This window comes from Eublepharis macularius, chromosome 3, assembly GCF_028583425.1.
Source record: "Eublepharis macularius isolate TG4126 chromosome 3, MPM_Emac_v1.0, whole genome shotgun sequence".
In the NCBI taxonomy this organism is placed as follows: Eukaryota; Metazoa; Chordata; class Lepidosauria; order Squamata; family Eublepharidae; genus Eublepharis; species Eublepharis macularius.
The window spans coordinates 1,869,579-1,889,913 of record NC_072792.1 but is presented as its reverse complement, the minus strand read 5'-3'; the positions used below and the strand labels follow the sequence as shown (position 1 = coordinate 1,889,913).

At 47.4% G+C, this 20,335-nt stretch overlaps 1 protein-coding gene across 2 annotated transcripts in view; it reads right to left on the bottom strand.

The window, feature by feature from the left end:
- MAEA (macrophage erythroblast attacher, E3 ubiquitin ligase) overlaps positions 1-18,681 on the bottom strand; it is a 42,472-nt gene extending 23,791 nt beyond the window's left edge. Inside the window, exons 1-3 of one of the 2 annotated variants that reach the window (XM_054974737.1) lie at positions 18,602-18,681; positions 8,328-8,510; positions 6,796-6,999 (exon numbers count right to left, since the gene is read on the bottom strand). In XM_054974737.1, coding sequence (XP_054830712.1) covers positions 6,796-6,999; positions 8,328-8,510; positions 18,602-18,670 — 456 coding nt within the window. In that variant the 5' untranslated portion in view covers positions 18,671-18,681. Of the gene's footprint in view, positions 1-6,795; positions 7,000-8,327; positions 8,511-10,094; positions 10,177-18,601 lie in introns of those variants that run through there. The other variant, XM_054974738.1, reaches the window with a different exon arrangement.
- Positions 18,682-20,335: the final 1,654 nt, after the last annotated feature.

Below are 20,335 nucleotides of genomic sequence, written 5' to 3'. Positions count from 1 at the left end.
GTCAAAATAAGCCAGTCATCTAGGTAGGAGTAAACGGAGCAGCTGAGTGTTCTCGGATATGACAACCACTGCCATGGATTTTGTAAAGACCCTGGGTGCCCTGGACAGTCCAAAGGGAAGGACTTGACTTTAGTAACTATTGCTTCCGCATATGAACATTAAGTACCTCCTATGGGAGGGGGGAATAGAGATGTGAAAATAGCATCTTTTAAGTCTATCACTGTGAACCAGGAATTGGGTGGTAGCAGGACCATCACCATATTTAGAGTGGTCATTCTGAATTTGTATAATTTAATGAATTTGTTAAGGCGTCTCAAGTCCAGAAAGCAAGTCCACCGTCTTTGTTTTGTAGCAGAAAGAACTTGGAATAGAACCTCAACTGTTGTTCATGTTGTGGTACTAACCAGACAACTCCCATATCAATAAGAGCTTTTAGTTCCACCAACAGTACAAGTTGAGGAGAGTTAACTAATTTAGTAGGAAGACTCAAACACAGTAAGTCGTCAAATTCAAGTTTATAATCATTTTTGATTACATCGAGCACCCGTACGTCTATAGTGATCAAACAGCAGGCTGAGTAGTAAGAGGATAGCCTGTCACCAAATAACGGAGCAGCATCTTGTGCTAGTCAGAACTGCTTTGAACCTCGTGCCTGGTGCTTGCTAGGCTGAGTATGAGCTCCCTGTCTGGATCTGTCTTTCCTTCATGAGAAACTCCCCTGGTTACCCTGATATGGGCGATTTTGGGGATATGAATACGCCTGGTACGGTTGGTACCGGTGATATCTGTTTTTGTTGTAGAGTTGCTGTTTGAACTGGGATTTTCCGGGCCCTTGTTGAGTTGCAAGTAGGACTCCATAAGACCATGCAGTATGCCTATCTTTCCTCTTTTGGGACAAATAGTCATCTGTTTTTTCAGAAAACAACGATCGGCCCTCAAACGGGTGATCTTTTACCTTGTTACGGGTTTCTAGTGGTAATGCTGTGGATCTCAACCATGCATGCTTCCTGAGTACAATGGCCAATGTCAGGGTTGCATCCGGCGGATGCATCCACGGTGTTCCTACCTGCAATGATTTGCTGCATCATCAACCTCAGTGCTTCCTCTTGTATAACCTTGCTCAGGGGTTTTGATCATCTGGCAGTCAGCCGTGGAAAGCTGCAGCTTTGTTCCACAGGAATATTTGATATGCGCCCATCATGGCAGCGTAGTAGCCAATTTTTATGTTGAGTGCAGCTGATGAATATATCTTGCACCCAATGTCATCCAGTCTCCTCCCCTCCTTATCTGACAGCACAGAGTGTGGTCCCTGACGCTGTTTCTTCTGCATCTTCTCAGTGACTAATGAGGATGGAGATGGGTGTAAAGAAAAGAACAAGAATTATCCTTGGTCTTGTACAAAGTTTCGGCCTTCTTGGCTGTGGGTGCATTGGAAGCTGGTTTCTCACACAGGGAGTTAATCAATTCCACCAGTCCTTCTATAACTGGGAACATGATGCTAGATGTGGTCCCAGAGTATAGATGCTGTAAGATCTTGGTCGCTGGGCTTTGGCTACAAGGACACAAAATCAATCTTAAGGGCTCTGGCCATCCATAACAATTGTTCAGAATATTATCTGAAACCTTCAGTGGGGGAGATTTCACCAGTTTCCCCAACTGTCTCATCAGGAGACAGCTCAAAGGTCCAATGGGGCTAACCTCTCCATAGACTTCACGGCCAGGTTCCGTACGTTGGAAAGCTATTGATGAGCTTGGAATGGAGTGGTGTCATCTTGTGGGTCTGGTTTGCAAATCCTTGGAGACCACCAATTCCATGTGGTAAAGTTCCCCCAAGTCCACTTCATATTGTGGAAGTTTCAGGTGGTACCAAGGGGAGCATCTATGGGAGCAACAACACCCAGATTGGGTTGGTAGGAGGTTCCTAAGTGTGTCCACTTCTCTCAGGATTTCCCTTTCTTCCTTGGAGGAGGAGTAAATAGAGGGAGTCTTGGATCTAATAGATGGTGTGCGAGGAGGCTCCAAGATTTCAGTGTCAGGGACAGGCCAGTCTTTTCTTGTCCCAGTTTTGGTAGTGTCCTTCTTTTTTGAGATGTGTTTAGGACTTGGACCAAGCCTTCTTCCTTTGGCAGCTCTTCCGGAGCATCCTCTTGTCCCTTGGGAACGAGAACAATTGGTCCCAAACAAGGGACCTGCACAGGTGGAGGAGTGGATGTTAGCACTGTGAGTGATTCCCTTGACTTTGAGCGTCGGATCCAAGATGGTATTGGATCCAAGCGGGCAGGTGATCTCAACTCTAAGTGGTATTTTCGGTTCTGGGATGAGTCCAACAGGCTCGACACCTCGTGAGAGGCGGAGGGAGGATGGATCCGAGATGTGGTCGAACCCAAAGAGCTGTGGCAAATCACTGAGGTTGGTGTCAGATCTGATCAGTCCGTGCTTGTGCTCCAGGAGGTGCCGGGCATCCTCTAGTGGTAAAAAGGCTACAAAAAACCTCTAGTCAGCAGGCCTGGCAAAAAGCAAGCAAGCCACTCTCCCCTTCCCGCCTGCATGCACACACAAAAAAAGGTGCAACACGGATGCACTCCCCAAACTTGAAGGACCTGGTATAAAACTTGTGCCTGTCCACCCACAAGATCGAGAGGCGTGTGACTGTGTGAGCTAGTGCTCACAAAGTTTGTTCATTTGCACAACCTCATGTAACTAGTATTGTGAAGCTCCCCTCTGAGAGGACTGGTGACAACACAAGGACAAGCCAAATGTTTCATTAAATGGACAGGAATACGGAAGAAGTTTGGGATTATACGTAGCTGCCCCATTTGAGTGGCTGCTTTTCCCTTGGGACACGCTTCAGACTTGACTGCCTGAATAGGAGCAGGGAAATTAGCATCCCTTCAAAGGACCATGAGTGACTCTCCCTAACCTCCCCTCCCCCCAATTACAAGGATGAAAATGAAAGCCAAAGCCAGATATCACATGCATGGTAACAACAGCTAACTCTCTGAATGCTCTCTCATACTTAAAAAAGCCATCACGTCCAGCTCCTTGCTTTACTATTACTGTGCATCCAGTGAGTTCTCTGTGCAGAGTTACATTTAAAAATGTGAGCCCTTTCCTGATGAGATTTCCACTCCACCAACTCACAACTTCATGGGCTCATTCTGCTGCACAAGGGGCTGGCCTCCTCCACCTCCTCTGCTGTCCCTCATACTTGCACACACCATTCCTACCAAAGCAACACTCCCAGAACTCTCAGTGGTGACTGCAATGCACACCTAACTCCGCCCCGCACTGACCTCAGTGGAGTCAATGAGGTTTGTTCCCAGAGGCAAAGTATTTTCTTTTCACCCTTTCCTGCCACTCATTTGACCATCTATGGTGTTATTCTAGGCCTTTAGAAGATTAATCTAGCTTCAACTGCTGCAATTCTTTTAAAATTATCTATTCCTGATCAATGTTCTAAATGTTGCTGTTCTAGTCCACTTTATGGACAATTTGATTGCTGGCTGCTTTGGGAGACTTAAAACTGCCTCTTACAAGATTTATACATTTTTTCAACAAAGATCTGGAAAGAACATGGGTGATTTATGACAGCCATGAAACTCTAAGGCAAATGGCAAAGAAGCATATGAAAATATTAAAGAGCAAATATTAAAGACAGTATCATCATATTAAAGACCTATACCAAGTCTTAAATAAAGGCATTTTTCAATTTATGTTTGGAGATATACAGCTTCCAGCATGAATATCCAGCGTGGTCAAGAGCACATAAAATTGGTATACCAGAGAGTGGAAACCACACCTGTGTAAAACCTAGTTTCCCCCTCCCCCCTCGTTTGCCCCGCATATCCTGAGTTTAAAACATTCTCAGTCTCTCCCTATGGAAAATAATGGAACCAGCAGGGCAAAAGCATGACAGCAACAAAGAACAAGAATTTAGATGTAGAAGTTTTATATGCATTAAACTGGTCAGTTACATCATCACTCAGGTATTTTTGTATCAATATATCTAGTTCTCAACAAGGCCAAATCTGTGAAATCCAGAGACTGGAGCCATGAACCGACAAGATAGATTACGCCACAAATTAGACCAGGTTTGCACAAAAATCTGAAAAAAGTACATTGGGGGACAACCCCCCGCCCCCCAAAAATAGAAGAAACACCTGTAGCTTTAAGAAACTCAGTGGCCACTGCTAAGCAACCATAACAGTTTAACCTGTAATCCGGGGCCAATTCAAGCAGCAACCCACCAGGTATCTTGCTACCATGCCATGTGCATGACTTATTAGGCCCAGCCACTTCCTCAGCAGCAGACACCCCACAAAAGCATTGTGGTATAGTGGTTAGAGTTTCATACTAGGATCTGGGTTTGACCCCCCCCCCAGACACCTAGGGAAGCCCAATGGATGACTACAGGCCAGCCAAAACACACTCAGCCTAACCTAAGAGCCTAAGACTTGAGGGTAAAATGGAGGGGAGGGGAAGAATGGTGTAAGCTGATTTGGGACCCCACTGTAATGAAAAGTAGGGTATAACTGAAGAGGCTGCCAGGGAAGGAAGGAACACGGAAGGAGTGGGTGAGTAGAAGATAAAAGGTAAGCTGGTGGGAGGGGAGAAGGAAGCAAGAAAATGGGAGAAGGTATGGAGGCTGCTGCGAAAATAAGATCCCCCCCTCACTAGTCCTTGTGGGTCCTTTGCTTGGACCAACATAGAACTGATAAAAACGGTCTCTGCCCACATTATTCTTACTCCAGTGACTAAGCCAAAAGTAAAAGTTGCATATTAAACTAAAACTTTATCATACATGGAAGTGAAGAGCACTCTCAAGTCATGGCTGACTTATGGTGACCCCTGGTGGGGTTTTCATGGCAAGAGACTAACTAAGGTGGTTTGCCATTGTCTGCCTCTGCCACCTGGTCTTCTTTAGAGATCTCCCATCCAATTACTAACCAAGGCCGACCTGCTCAGCTTCTGAGATCTGACAAGATCAGGCTCACCTGGGCTATCCAAGTCTGGGCTTATTACACATTAGAGGAAATTAAATGTCTGTGATGATTAGAATCTAATATTAACCATCAATCAATCAATAGGTTTATTTACAGTTAATAACCCATGCAGACTTGTAAAAGCGTAAGTGAGTATCATACACAAACTACACCACTTGCACAAATAACTGCATAAAAGCTTGACAATATAGATACGAAAGTGTGGACTTTCAAGATTAAGGATAAAACCGGGTGTTGCTCCTTTGTAACCTGCCTTCACTTCTGTTGCCTTCAAGAGTTCACTCAAACATGAGAACTTCAGCTTTTAAAGAAACATTGTACTAAGCAACTTAAATTAATACTTTCTGGCAACTGCATTTCAAAAGGTACTTGCAACTGGATCCAGTTTGCATCAGCATCACTAGTGATTATTGTAAGCCACACGTGTGCTGAGACATCTCAGCGCACACAGTTCAGCGTCCGGAGGCCACTTCAACCCTGTTCTAAAGTCATTCTTGTTTGCATATACAGTAACTCATTTCTACAGAAATGGAAAGTGCAGCATCAGAAAGCTTACAAAAGGGAGCACAACAGCCATGCAGAGAAACCACACTTCAGACTGAGGGGAAATCATCACTGGGTTCTTTTCCACATAAAAATTCTGCACTGGGGCAGCACAAGGCGAGAGTAAAAGGGAGCAAGGACAGGCAGAAGGCACTCGGCGTAGACAACGGGATGGATCCAATGTAAAACGTGCTCGCGCAAGCAGGAAGGCAAGAAGCAGACCGCAAGAATCACGGGCACTGTACTCCCACTTGCACGCATTTTTGCTTGCACAATATGTTCTTTAACCAGGAAGCGAACCTAACAGCTTATTAGAAAAGAGTCCAGTATCACCTCTAAGACTAACCAACTTTACTGTAGCATAAGCTTTCGAGAATCAGAGTTCTCTTCGTCAGATGCCCTGGCAGATGGCATCTGACGAAGAGAACGGTGATTCTCGAAAGCTTATGCTACAGTAAAGTTGGTTAGTCTTAGAGGTGCTACCGGACTCTTCTATTTTTGCTACTACAGACTAACACGGCTAACTCCTCTGGATCTGTAACAACTTATTCATTCTCAAAATGGCTCACAATATGACAAAAAGAGACTATTTAATAGCTTCAAGGAGGGCAACAAAGCCTTGGAGTTTCTCTGCTCATGAGTAGCTGTTCACAAAGTTCTCCTATGCACTGGGTTAGAATAAGAGACATAAGAAGTTGAGGGTATCACAGGACAATGTGTTCCAAGGAGAAACAGCTGACTTCATAGGTCAGCAGAGATGTTGCACAAGATCTTGTGTGGCTAAATCATTCTGTGTATGAGAAAATTACAACCGGAGTAGGAGATGTCACGCAACATCTTGCACAGATCCTTCCACAAGTGGAACCACACTAAGTGGGTTTCTTTTTCCCATCCCTGGATCCAACCCGTGGCCCTCCCCTTCTGGCAAACTCTAGCTGATATAAAAACATTCCCCTCTCTGCACAGCAGCTACAACCTTAGCCTTACCTCCGCACATGAAGAACCCAGTCAATACTTCTCCCACCAAGAAATGGAGAGATGCCCTACAGGCCTCCCCAAAACCGACTGAAGGATGTCTGCTCCAGCACTCGTAGCTAGAAAGAACCCCTTGCCCCAGACGGACCCTCAGAATCTGGCTAGTTCCAGTCACCTCGAAAGCCATCAAGCTGAGAGACAGGGTTTAAAATCTTTTAAATAATTACCATGCATGCCAACATTTCCGCAGTTATTTCACCTAGTAAGTACCAACCTCAATACCGCTTTGCCTGGCTAGTTTTACAGCTGTGTTGTAGTAACCACACCGTAAGAGATGTTCCACCATCATGCGATCCATTCGTTTTTTCTTCCACATGTTTGCAGCAGCTGGTTGATCACTGCTATGTTCTTTAAGATGCTCAATCCTGCGCTTGCATAGCTTTGCACTCTCATCTTCAGCCTGGATTGACTCAACTGCCTAGCAAGAGAAAAAACACTTGCGCCATCAGGCTTTTCAACCAGCTCCAATTTATTATTCCACAATTTGATTTCCTTCCTTCCACTTTAATCCAGCCAATCCATTTCTACAGATCCTTACAGGAACAAAGATACAGAAGAATAAATAAGCAGACATCTGATGCAGTTTTTAAAAAGGAAGTGGAAATTTCTGGCACAGATCAGTTCACTTGACTTTTCAATGCCCCAAATACTGTATATTTAAAATACAAGTTCTCTTCCAGAACAAGTTAATACATGAAGCACATGAGAGATGCTTCTATCAGCTGTTCAACTAAAAAACTACAGGACTTTAATTTACTACCTAAATTAAATCTGTAAGAGTGTCTAGCTAAACTCTGGATTATAGACCAGGACTTCTGCAGTATGTAAGTATGCAGTAAGTATAGTTACCAAGGAAGCGTTCCTTACTCCTTAGCAAAAGCAAAGAGTAAGTGTTCAAGTCTTTCCCACCAACTTAAATTTGCTCTTCCTTTAGCCTTTGGCCAAGTTATCCCTATGTAGGCCCTTCCTAAGAAAACCACGGCACAGTTGTCAGGGTATTAAAGGAAAGCGGACAGGCACCATCACACCCAAAGGACAAACAAAAACATGAAGTATCTGAAAACCAGGAGCTTCCTTGTTCGCCTGCTGCAGCATCTCTAGAGAATAAAAGACTTGCTGTGTTGTGTCTTACTGAGGCATTTACAACCTGACCACCACAAGTCGGGGATTTCGTCTAATTTTCTTGGGACTCAGTGAGGCTCGTATGAGGAGTTGCCCCATCCAGGCACTGACCAGATCTAGACCTGCTCAGCTTCAGCCCGGTGGCCACAGTGCATACCTTTGGACTATACCTAGGAACATTCACAGCGACCTCACTCGCGTGTACCTGCATTAACATTAGAAGGCTTTTGTAGGGCAGGCGGCATCTCCTCTCGGCCAGGTCTCCTGTGAAATCCAAATGTTTTCTAATATTGGGTATCATTTCCTCTGCTGGTACTCAAGAACACTGATTTCCTTTGACTTATAGTCAGACACTAAATCTTGCAATCTGCTATGCCTTTAAGACACACGTTCGTACACATTTCTTCCCACACAGAGCCAGTGAAGTATAACATTTAAAAGGTAGGAGATCTGGGTTCCAATCTTGGAATGGACTCAAAGGGTTGGATCCAAGCCAATGTGTACATCACAATCACTTGGTGAGGCAATATGCCTGCACGTGACTTGCTCTGAGAGATTTTAGTCTCTAATAAAAAGGAAACTTTGGAGCCCAAAGAATGACATTAAGAACTAGTACCCTCTTACCTTTCGTTTCAAAACACTGAGCTTTTCGACTACTCCATCAAGGAGACTAACCACAGAATCCACAGCTGGACAGCTGCTCAGTGTCTTTTCTAGCTCGGCTACCACCATAGTAACGTGGCTAGTTTCTCGGTCAATGTTTTTCTGAGCTGCCCGGAATCGTTTATTCAGTGTTTCATATGGCACCTTTGGAGGAAAAAACACAATCTTTTAGAATTTATATGGAACCATTTGCTAGTTTTACAGAGATTTTCTTGTTAACAGATTGATGGTGCTTTGCATTAAACACTTTCTCACAACCAATGGCCACTTCTGAAGTTCTGTGCCTCCTCTTAACTATTGTCCATTTGCTTCCTAAAATCTAGAACGAAGGGACACTAATAATTGCATTTAGTATCTACTGACCCCACTAAATATTCCCAGATTCGCCACACACAACTTGATGAGGGCAGCGAAGTGTGAGCTAGTAATTATTTTCTAGTTGTTATAAAGAGTTAATGTTTTCATTTGTAATTGAGTTGTAACAGAGATTAGAGACATGAACACAGAGAAAAATTCAAGGAAAACAGAGGTCCCCACCCCCAAGGATATTTTTTTCAATTTTTCCAACAGAAAAATTGGAAAATTCAGGACAGCAACTCCTACAAATTATTTTCTCTTTTAAAATGCATAAAATGCTTCTTCAGGAAAGGTTTTTCACACTCAAAATGTATTAACATGAAAAAGTCCGAGGAGTTTTGAAATGGAAAATTTGGGGAAGCATTGAAAAAAAGCCCACTTATACTGCAGACCTATACAGTATTTCCCCAAAATTTGTCTCCCCGGGGAAATTTTTTCCCTGTGGCTTCAATTTATGAGAACTGTATATCACCGAGATTTGTTCATCTCATAAACAGAACAACAGGCATGCTAAAGCTGTGGCAGAAGTGAGGAGCGCAACCAATTGGAGGGAGGTGTCACATCAGATTGGAGGGAGGTGTCCAGTGGGGTGCCGCAGGGCTCGGTTTTGGGCCCGGTACTTTTCAATATTTTTATCAATGATCTGGATGAAGGAGTGGAAGGGCTGCTCATTAAATTTGCTGATGATACCAAATTGGGAGGGGTAGCAAACACCCAAGAAGATAGAATTAACATTCAACAAGACCTGAATACTCTGGAGAAGTGGGCAGCTGTGAATAGGATGCAATTCAACAAAGACAAGTGCACAGTATTACATCTGGGCCACAAAAATGAGAAGCGCAAATACTGGATGGGGGATACACTTCTGGGCAGTAGTATATGTGAAAGGGATCTTGGGGTAAGAGTGGACTGTAAACTGAATATGAGCAGTCAGTGTGATGCGGTGGCAAAAAAGGCTAATTCAATCCTGGGTTGTATCAAAGGGGCCATAGCATCGAAATCGCAGGAGGTCATAGCTCCTCTCTATACTGCCTTGGTCAGGCCACACCTGGAGTACTGTGTGCAGTTCTGGAGGCCTCACTTCAAAAAGGATGTGGACAAAATCGAGAGGGTGCAGAGGAGAGCGACGAGGATGATCAGGGGTCTGGAGACTGAGCCCTACGAGGAAAGGCTGAGGGCCTTGGGAATGTTTAGTTTGGAGAAGAGGAGGTTGAGGGGGGACATGATTGCTCTCTTTAAATATTTGAAAGGCTGTCATTTGGAGGAGAGCAGGGAGCTGTTCCAGTTGGCAGCAGAGGGTAGGACGCGAAGCAATGGGCTAAAACTACATGCACAAAGGTACCGACTGGATATTAGGAAAAACTTTTTCACCGTCACAGTAGTTCAAAAGTGGAATCAGCTGCCTTGGGAGGTGGTGAGCTCCCCCTCACTGGCAGTTTTCAAGAAGAGGCTGGATGAATACTTGTCAGAGATGCTTTAGGCTGATCCTGCACTGGGCAGGGGGTTGGACTAGATGGTCTGTATGGCCCCTTCCAACTCTATGATTCTATGATTCTAACCGATCACTGGAACACACTGCCTTGGGGAAGCACGCTCATGACACTAGGTTCCACCGGCCAGCCCCATCAAGGTTCAATAGGAGGGATCTGATGGAGAGAAAAAGAAAGGAAGAGAAGGGGGGAGAGAAGCCGAGGTGTCTCTGTTTCCCTCTCACAAAGCATGCACGCACGCACTTTCTGGCTTGCAAAAGGGGTCAGGGGGCTGTGGAGACACTATGGAGTCCTCACAAAGGAGATAACACACAATCTGAAGTACACAGGATTTGGAAAAGAGGAGGAACAGGGACTGATACCACAGAACAAATGACCAGTGCCTCCGTACATCAAAGACCTAACACCCATTGGGTGAAACAGGGGGCTGCAGGAACTTCAAGGCTGGTTTAGTGGATAAAGAGAGCCACAACCCTGTCAGTGGTCTTCCTGTGCTTAATAGCAGATTCATGATGTACAGAGGAGTAAAACCCAATATACGTCAGAACTCTTGCTCCTCGTAATCCAGTGGGGGAGTCTGCCTAGTCACATGTGCTCCTGAGGGCGCCATCAAAAGAGGCCTCATCTCATTGCAACGCTTCCTGCCAGCAAAGTAACAGGGGGAGACAGGCACAGTGGGCAGTGCGTGGCGCTGCTGAAACAACACGGGCAACTCAGGTCAGCCTCGCAAGCAACTCCTAGATACCACCAAGACTGCCTCCTCAGAGTCACTGGCCCAAGGTGGTGCGAGGAGGGAAAGCTGTCGCAGGGCCTCCAAGCTTCGCCACCTGCAGGCAACTCTTACTCGCAGCCTTTAAAAAGATAAACAGTGGGGAGAGTGCTGGGCTGCGCCTGGGGAGACCCGGGTTCAGGCCCCTCATTCTAACCCACGTGAGGCCTAGGGCCCCTCTTCTCCAAACCCTCGGCCTTCTTCTCAGCCTCTACACTCCCACCCCAGCATCCAGGTGGCTCCTGGGAGGACAGCAAGCTGGCCGTAGGGAACGGAGGGCAGGACCACTGCAGTGGCCGCTCAGGAAAAGGGGGCAGGGGCCACGCTGGGGGGGGCGGTTTTACTCCCATTAGAGAGTTGCAGGGAGGTCTCCTCACCGTCACATCTGAAATTAACAAACCGAACTCTCTTCAGAAACAGCTGGACAACTTACAAATGCAGAAAGCACAAGTTCTAGGCTACAAGAGGCTTCTACCTGCACTACAGTTTTGTTTCAGCTGCTCCAACTTGAGGTAAAAACTTTAAAATCTAAAACTCTAGATATGGAAAGCAAGAATTATCTGTTGGTGGGGGTCAAAGAAAAACTGGAAGGGAAGGACATGGTGACTTTTGCCCAATCATGTCTGAGGAGCATTTGAGGACTGTGACATTACTACGGAAAGGCCACACAGACCCCTGCATCACAGCCAGAGTGCAGCAGTCCACCCCTGGTCTATAGTCTTCTACTCACTTAATTTTGCCACTAAAGAAGATCTTCTGAGGAGAGCTAGAAAAGGTGGTCAGCTGATGTAAGGGCCAAATAAAATCAAGATTTCCCTCTTCCATGACTTCCCCAAAGAAACTGTGGACTCCTTAAAATATTCCTTCATGCCATATATGACATATTCAGCAACGTTCTATATAATGCATAACAACAGAGTTCCAAGATTACAAATTCCAGTCGAAGCAGAGACTTTTCTGTCTGCCCTATTACCAGGGCTCATTCAACTTTCCAGCTTCCTTGAGCTCCGCTGCAGAGAGCACCTCAGAAATGACTTCAGGGGCTTCCTACGCTAAGCAAGATGTCCCCAGCCTTGCCTTCTACAGTCTAGAGAGCCTGCACAGCAAGCCGCCTGCAGATCCACGCAAGGAATTCCTAGGACTGACACATGATTTGCCAAGGATTACATTGCCATTTCTTTCTCTCTGTTGGATCCCCTTTTCTCTCTGTTTTGTCTCTAACCTTCTTCCCAACTTACTGTCCATGTGTTTTCCTCCTCTTTTTGTATATGGCTTCCCTTCTAAGTTAACCAATGGGGAAACTGCCCTCATCAGTCAAGTCGTATGATGTTAATCGGTCAATTTCTCGTTTCGTGTTTTTGTTTCGTTTATTCCTTGTTAATGGCTGGGCCTGCTGGTGGCACTGGAGCCCCAGACTCTTATGCTGATGTTAGTTTCGTTCTCTTTACTGCTCTGTTCCCTTTCCCCCTCCCTCCCCTCCTCCCCTCCCTGTCTCCCCCGCTCCCCAAAACCCAGAGGCACGTGGATCTTGGACTCCCCTGAATGGGACTGGTGAGGTGTATTTCAGCTTACCGATGTTTACAGAGGCATCTGCTGCACAGCTCCTGTTTCTGAGCGACACCCAGGCTAACTACTGTATCAGGGAACGTCAAGGGTCTTGGGAGCCTCAATAAGTGCAAACAAATGTTTGCCCAGCCAAAAGGCTGAGAAGCAACGTCACCTTAAAAGACAACGCGCTGCACTGTCATGCTCCTCAGGGAGAAGAAGAGCAGTTCACTAAGGGATGGGTGGGAGAGGCCGACTGTTCTGGGAACTCCACCAAGGCTAGGGGAGTTGCCATTCGGAAAAAAATGTCCTCATGGATATACTCGATTACAGAGCAGACACTGAAGGGAGTTATATTTTCCTTATGGTTAAACATGAACAATTCACACTAGTGCTGGGCAACATCTACGGGCCTAATGCAGACAACCCGTCTTTATTTCACTCTGTTATGGTAGCTCTCAGCAAACTTGGGGATTATCCTGTGATTATGGGTGGGGACTACAATATAGCAATGGTCCTCCCTTAGACAATAGTGGTAGGGGGTTTCCTTACCTCAAGGCAATCCATATCAGTCCTGCACAGCCATAACACAGGTTTGCATGATGCATGGTGTTTACTACATCCATTAGGCAGAGACTACGTATACATTCCCAGACTCGCAGTTAGCTCTTGCTTGGACTATTTTCTTGTCAGTGACCCCCCTGCTATCTAAAGTGCTTTCCTGCTCTACTGATGCCCGTGTTATTTCTGGCCACTCTACTGTTTCACTGATGGTTAGTCTGACGCTGAAGAGAAATCTTCCTTATGGAGATTAAACACATCCTTGTTCTGCAATGAGGCCTTTAAAAAGGGAATGGAGCTTCATATTAAAGACTTCCTATGTACCAATGGTACACATGAGGTCATCTGGCCTATTTCGAGGGGCATTCTTAAAGTACACCCAAGGGGTTTTATCACTGCTTACGCCTCTCACAAAAAATATCAACTACAGGATGCCACAATCAGATTTCATTCTGCTTCTACTTCTGAGAACTACAATAACATGATGAAACCTAGATATGAAATTAAACAACTGTTTTGTTGCAAGTTGGCCAAAATTACTGGGAGTTAGGAGAAAAAGCTGCTAAATTACTGACTTTTAAAATAAAGCAAATATGTACCCACAACTATATTGCAGCAGTTAAAGATAAACAAGGACACTCCAAAATCAATTAGTGACCAATTCAGAAACTTTTATTAAGCTCTTAATCCTGCAGGCCATGTGCCTCCTGCAGAGGCAGTTCCAAAGTTTCTCAGCAAGATACACCTGCCAGCTCTAAACAAGCAACACCAGGAATTTCTGTTAGCAGCTCTAACAGATTCTGAGATTGCAGCAACAATCATAAATATGAAAAGTAATGAGGCTCCACGGCCAAACGGGGATCCTGTGGAATGGTATCAAGTCCTCAGCAGGGAACTGGTATCATTCTTAACTCAGACTGCAGAAGAGGCACAAGATTCTGGCTTTCTGCCAAAGTCAACATATGACGCACCCATTACAGTTCTGCCCAAGAAAAAGAAGGAACCACGTCTCTGCTCTAATAACCAGCCAAAATCCCTCATAAATATTGATGAAAAATCCTTGCAACAGTATTTGCAATACACCTTAAATATGTTACTTAAGTCGTACTATCCAAATCAAGTAGGTTTGGTCCAATGGACACAAAGTCCAAATCTGGGATAGCTGGCGGATATGATTGCTGCTACGGAACGCAGGCATAAACCTCTGCTGGATAAGGAGAAGGCTTTTGACAGGTTGAATTGGGAGTTTCTGTATTCTGCAGTGAAATTCTTTGTCACCCCTTCAGCATTTATTAACTGGGTAAAAATCCTTTACAAACAATCCTGTTCTAGAGTAGTTAACAAATGGTTTCTGTTCTGTGGCACATGCCAAGGTTGCCCTCTTTATTTGACCTGGCTCTAGAGCCCTCATCGTGTGACACACATCAACCAGCAGGCATTAAAAGCAGTGAAGTGTGGGACAGGGAATTCTAACTCATGTTGTATACAGACGATTAAGCCTCAGTTTTGGTGTCTGATCCTGAGCAATTTTTTACCAGAATGGATTAACCTTGTCACTGAATTTGAAAAGCTATCAGAATACCACATTAATCAGGATAAATCTCATGTTTTGCCTTTGGGAGGACCAGTTTCATCTGACAATTGCAGCATGTAGCCATGTAATTTTGATACTGAATCTGTAAAATATTTCTTGGCCTTATTGTTCTAGGATAGATCCATTCACTGGTTCAACTGAATATGAAGAGGATTCTGGAAAAGTTTCTTCCAAAATCATGATAGATGAACTTCTTTTACTATGAGGATCTAAGGCAGAAGTAATGCACTTTAAATAAATGCTATTTCATGTATCATTTACGTCCCAAGAGGGCTTCAAGTACATACTCCTCAAAGATGTTTTGCAAAAATTGATTCTGTTTTGTAAATTAATTTGGGGACTCTAGACCTAGGATTACATAAAAATAACTTCCACTACCAGTAGGAGGAGGCTTTCATCTCCCTAACCTGCACCGACAGGACTTAGCCTTCCAATACTGGACACTAGCTTCAGTGCAGAAAACCCTAAATGAACTCAACCAGAAATGGCCCAGCTCTACCCCCTAAATAAGTGGGCAGCCTTGAGCTCTACCAACTTAGAATCATAGAAACACAAAACTAGAAGATACCCTCAAAGGTTATCTAGTCCAACACCCTGTACAAAGCAGGAAATTCACAGGCACCCCCCTCCCTCACTCCCACGGTGACCACTGCTCTACATCCACAGGAAGGCAAAAAACCTTCAGGATCCCTGGTTAATCTGGCCTGATCTCAGAGTTGCAATCGGCATGACTATGGGCATATAAGAAAAGGTCACAGTCTCATCATAGTATCAGCATTGCTGACCGATTGCCATCTAGCCTCTGTTTAAAAACTTCCAACGGAGAAGTGTCCATTACCTCCTGAGGAAGCCTGTTCCACTGAGGAACCGCACTGTCAACAAGTTCTTCCTAATGTTTAGCCCAAACCATTTTTTCATTTAATTTTAACATGTTGTTTCTAGTGTGACTCTCTGGGGCAACAAAAAACAATTCCACCCCATCCTCTATGTGACAGCCCTTCAAATACTTGAAGAGGAATATTGTATCACCTCTCAGTCATCTCCTCTCCAGCTAAACATACCCAGATCCTTCAACCTTTCCGCATAAGACTGGGTCTCCAGACCCCTCACCATCTTTGTTACCTCCTTGGGACACATCCCAGCTTGTCAACATCCTTCTTAAATTGTGATGCCCAGAATCAAAATCTTAAATCACTTAAATCATCTCCAAGTGTATTCTGAGGCTACTAGGCTGGCCTAGCAAATAGTTGGCACTCAGTTGTCCTTTGACCCGTTCACCCATAAGGATTTAACTATTTGGAAAAATCCTAGAGAACAAGGTTACCAGTGGTCTAATGTTCCTTTCTCAGTTGACTGGACCAAATAAGGATTTCAAGCCCTTCAACACTCTATACACAGAATTTAATCTTCCAGATACCACTAATTGCCAATATGTGCAGTTAAAACATTGTCTGGACAGTCTTTTTTGGTCCTGAGGCTTTGGCAACTTGAAGAACACCCCCTACTTTCTACTGCAATCCTCAGAAATTCCCCTGGACATACTACCATAATATACCATTTTTAAAGAAGCCAAACAAAACAATCTACATTGCATCTATTCCCAATGAAACTTGGAACTGAATACTCCAATCTATTTGTCTCAGTGGCAAATCCATTAAAACTGCTATCCTCGATCTGCACCTAAAGCTCATTCATAAAAAAACCCTTTTTACAAGCATATCGATATCCTGCCAGATTTAGCCACCTAGCTCTTGCTATGAGTGCTGTTTGTTGGCTCTGCCAAACTCCTACAGCCAATCCGGTCTGTGTGCTCTCTGCCGTTGCCCCAAAATTGCACATTTCTAGCAAGAAGTTATATCTTGAATTAAATTCACATTATCCACCAAATTAACTAATTTTAAACTGTATACTATCTCTGTGGGTACTGCCCAAACATCAAGTGCTATGGATTCAATGGCTAGCCTTGGTTGCCAAGTGAATACTCTTGCAGCACTGGAAATCATGTATTGCTCCCTCTGTGGATGATTGAGCCAATTATATTTCAGATCTCTGTATAAGATGAGAAATTCCCAAGACCTTCACTTCCATCTGTACGTCTTTGAGCTAAGATGCCTCACCTTATTCACCCTCTGCACAGCTGGATACATCTTACCGTCTCTCACATCCCCCATCCAATTTTCAAACCCCCTTCCCTTCCCTTCCTCTCTACTCTTAGTCGGTGAGTGTATGTAGTTCTTACTTTGTTCTCTTGCTGATGGGCTATGTTGAGAGAAAGGGTGGGTGGTAGGGTTACAGGGAGTGTGTTGTTATATTTACAATCTTATAGGAAAACAAAAAAAAATATAACAAAAAATATAAATGTCTTCATTTTTTCATATTCAAAAACTGCAAGTATTTCCAATACTTGAAGAAGTGCTGCAAAGCGCTGAACCCCATGCCATCTGGGAGGTGGGGGGAGGGGAGTTGAAGGTAGAAAACAATTGATAAAAACAAAAGAAAGCAGTCAAACACCTACATATAATTTCAACATTAGGTTACACCTGATAACACTGAACTTTTTCATGTTACAAAATTTGGAAATAATAAAATGCCTTTAAAGACAAGGTTTATCTCACTTAAAAAGAGAAAATGTTTCCTAAGAGTTTTTAAAGTGGTTCCTAAAATACACCCAATTTTTATTAGGAAAAAAATTGGGGGGGGGGGGAGTTGTCCATGAAAAACCTTGCCTCAAGAAGTACTTCATTCTTTCTAAAGAGGAAGGTATATCAAGGGAGGCCTTTTCCAATGTGCCCCCAAGCTAGGGAAGGGTTCAATTTACTGTTGCATATTTCATAAAATTACCTTTGACTGATTTATACTTTCCCAGTGTTGGGGTGGAAGCTGGAAAAAGCAGCCCCTTGAGGTGGGCAGGGAGGGGAGGGCCCCGCCAGCCACACCCATTTGCCCCAGGGCCCCACTCCCAAGCTTCACTTCTGTTCTGAGGCGGTGTACAAATACAATACTACTGTGCAAGGGCCAGGAGTATTAACACAGAGAGAGAGAGAGAGAGAGAGAGAGAGAGAGAGAGAGAGGTGAAAAATAAACAGGCCTCAACCCCATTTGTGTGCAGAATCAATCCCTCGCTTTTCTCTAAAAGTGTAAAGTTTCAAGACAGTCAATGAGCGGAAGGCTGCGGGGCAGAAACAGGAATAAATGAGCGGCGGGGGCCCGGAGAGCATCCTCGAAGCCCCCGCCTGGGGACCCCCACCGCCGCCCTCCCGATCCGGCAGGGCAAGAAACCCCGTCCACTACCGAGGCCTCCCCCGCCGCACTGCAGGCTGCCCGCCTCCCCCCGCGCCTTCAAGGCAGGCAGCGAAGCGCCTCTCCGACCCCAAAGCGGACCCGAAGCCCCCGAGAGGAGGAAGCGCCGGGCGAGGCCCGAGCCGGGAGGGGGGCCGGCGGCGCTACGGAAGGCCTCGCAGGCGCCCCTCCCGGCGGGGCCTCCCCCACTTCCGCGGAACCCGCCGGCCTGCCGGGCACGGCGCTCCCGGCGCCTCTGGGGGCCCCGGTCTGCCGGGCACGGCTGCGCTCGGGCTCTCGGGCCACCCCGGCAGGCGGGCGGGGCGCGGCAGGGGCGGCCGCGGGGGCTGCTGGAGCTGAGCCGCTCGGCGACGGCACGCCCGGAGAGGGAGCCCGGCCCAGCAGGCCTCGAGGGCGGCGCAAGCGGAGGAGCGCGGCCAGGCAGGCAGGGAGCGAGGCCCGCCGAGAGGCCCGCCGGCACCGAGCCGAGCTCCCGCGAGAGCCCTCCGCGGCCCTTTCGCCCGGCCAGGCAGGCCAGGCCAGGGCAGCGCCGCTCCGCTCCGCCCGCCGCCCGGGGACCCCCGAGGGGAGGCGGCCTGGGCCGGGGGCCGGGCCGGGGGCGCGGGGCGGGCGGGCGCACCTTGAGCGTGGGGTACTCCTGCACCTTCAGCGTCATCGAGAGCTGCGCCGCCGACTCCTGCACCGCCATCTTGGCCCGGCCGCCGCCCCGCCCCCCCCGCGCCCCTTCCGCCGGAAGCGCTTCCGCCCCGCCCGCCCGAGCAGCCGGCCAATCCCAGCGCGGCTCCAGCGCCGCCGTGGGGGGCGGGGCCGGCAGGGAGGGGCCGGCGGCCTCCAGCCAATCCGAAGTTCGGCAGGCGCCGGGGCGGGGCGGGGCGGGGCGGGGCCTGGCGGCCTTCGGCTTTTCCGGGTCCCGCCGCGGGAAGTTTGGCCGAGGCCTCCGGCTCCTCCTCTCCCGCCCGTCCCGCGGGTGGCCTGGCTTGGTCCGGCCCCTGAGCCCGGACGGGGGTGGGGCTGCGAGCGGGCGGGCGGGCGGGCTGCGGCCTGCTCGGGAGGCGGCTCCGTGGCCCGGCGCGTCCCGGGCGGAGCGGGGCTGAGGGGGCGGCCCCGCCCGCGCGCCTGTCACCGAACCGGCCGCCTGAGGGGTCGCCCGCCGCCCCTGCGCCGCCGAGGCCGGGCGTTGCTCTGCGGGGATGAGAGGCGGGCGAGGAGGCCGAAGAGAGACGGGCCGGGCCTCGCCGTGGCGCCCTGGCGGCGGCCGGCGCGGGGACTGGAGGGCCGCGAGCAGGTCCCGCTTCGTGCTCCCGTGAGGGGCCGGCGCGGAGGTGCCCCGCCCGCCCGCCCGCCCCTCGGCGTGAGCCCGGTGCCCAGAGGACGAGCGGGGGGGGGGCCCTCTCCGCCTGCAGAGGGCCCCGCGGCCGGTCCTCTTGGCCGGGCAGGGTCGGCTGCGGCAGTTGGAGCCTCCCGCGCCCCCCCCCCCGCCACCGGGGACCTTTTCCTGACTCCTCGGGCCCCCCCCCTCTTCACCCGGGACAGGTTCCCACGCGCGGCTCTGCTCCGTCTTTGAACAGCGCCTGGTGGGGGCCAAATGCGGGCAGGCCCAGCAGCACAGCCCTCGAGCGCAGCGCTGGCCCCCCCCAACCCCCCCCCCAAGGCTGGTGGCGGGTGGTCGACGTGGCCCTTCTGTGGCTGAGGCCCTCCTCCCTCCCACGCAGTCGTCCCCCCCCCCATTTTTTAATCTTTAATGTATCTGGGTTCAATCTGAACTCTTGACCAGCAGTCTAAGTTAACATCTTGGTTGTGTAGTTCTTTCATTTTTAGTAGTCCTTTATCGCCTAGCAACTCTTTAATAATTTTACTTGCCAAACATACATTTGGTTGAGTGAATGCTTCTAATGGGGAGACCCATTGAGGGGTCTTCTCATATATTTTTGGTGCAATTTTTTCCCATATTGTCATAAAGGATTTTGTTATCAGGTGGTTTTTAAAGTATTTATGTCCAACTGTCTTCCCATACCATACAAATGCCATGCCATCCCAGCTGTTACTCATGACCTTCAAGGGCTAGTAGTCTTGAATTTTCCGATAAAATCCAACCTCTCATTCACACTAGACCACACGCTTGGTAATACTTTTCCCAATCTGGTAGCGCAAAGCCTGCATTTTCTTTCAATTCTTGGAGTACTTTTAATTCTTGGTTTTTTCCCCTGCCAAATAAACTTACTCAAGTTTTTATTTAGTTCTTCAAAATATGATTTGCTGATACATATAGGGATGGTTTGATACAAAAATATTACACGTGGCAGTATATTGATTTTAATAGTTGCAGTCCTTCCTAGTAGTGACAGTTGTAGTC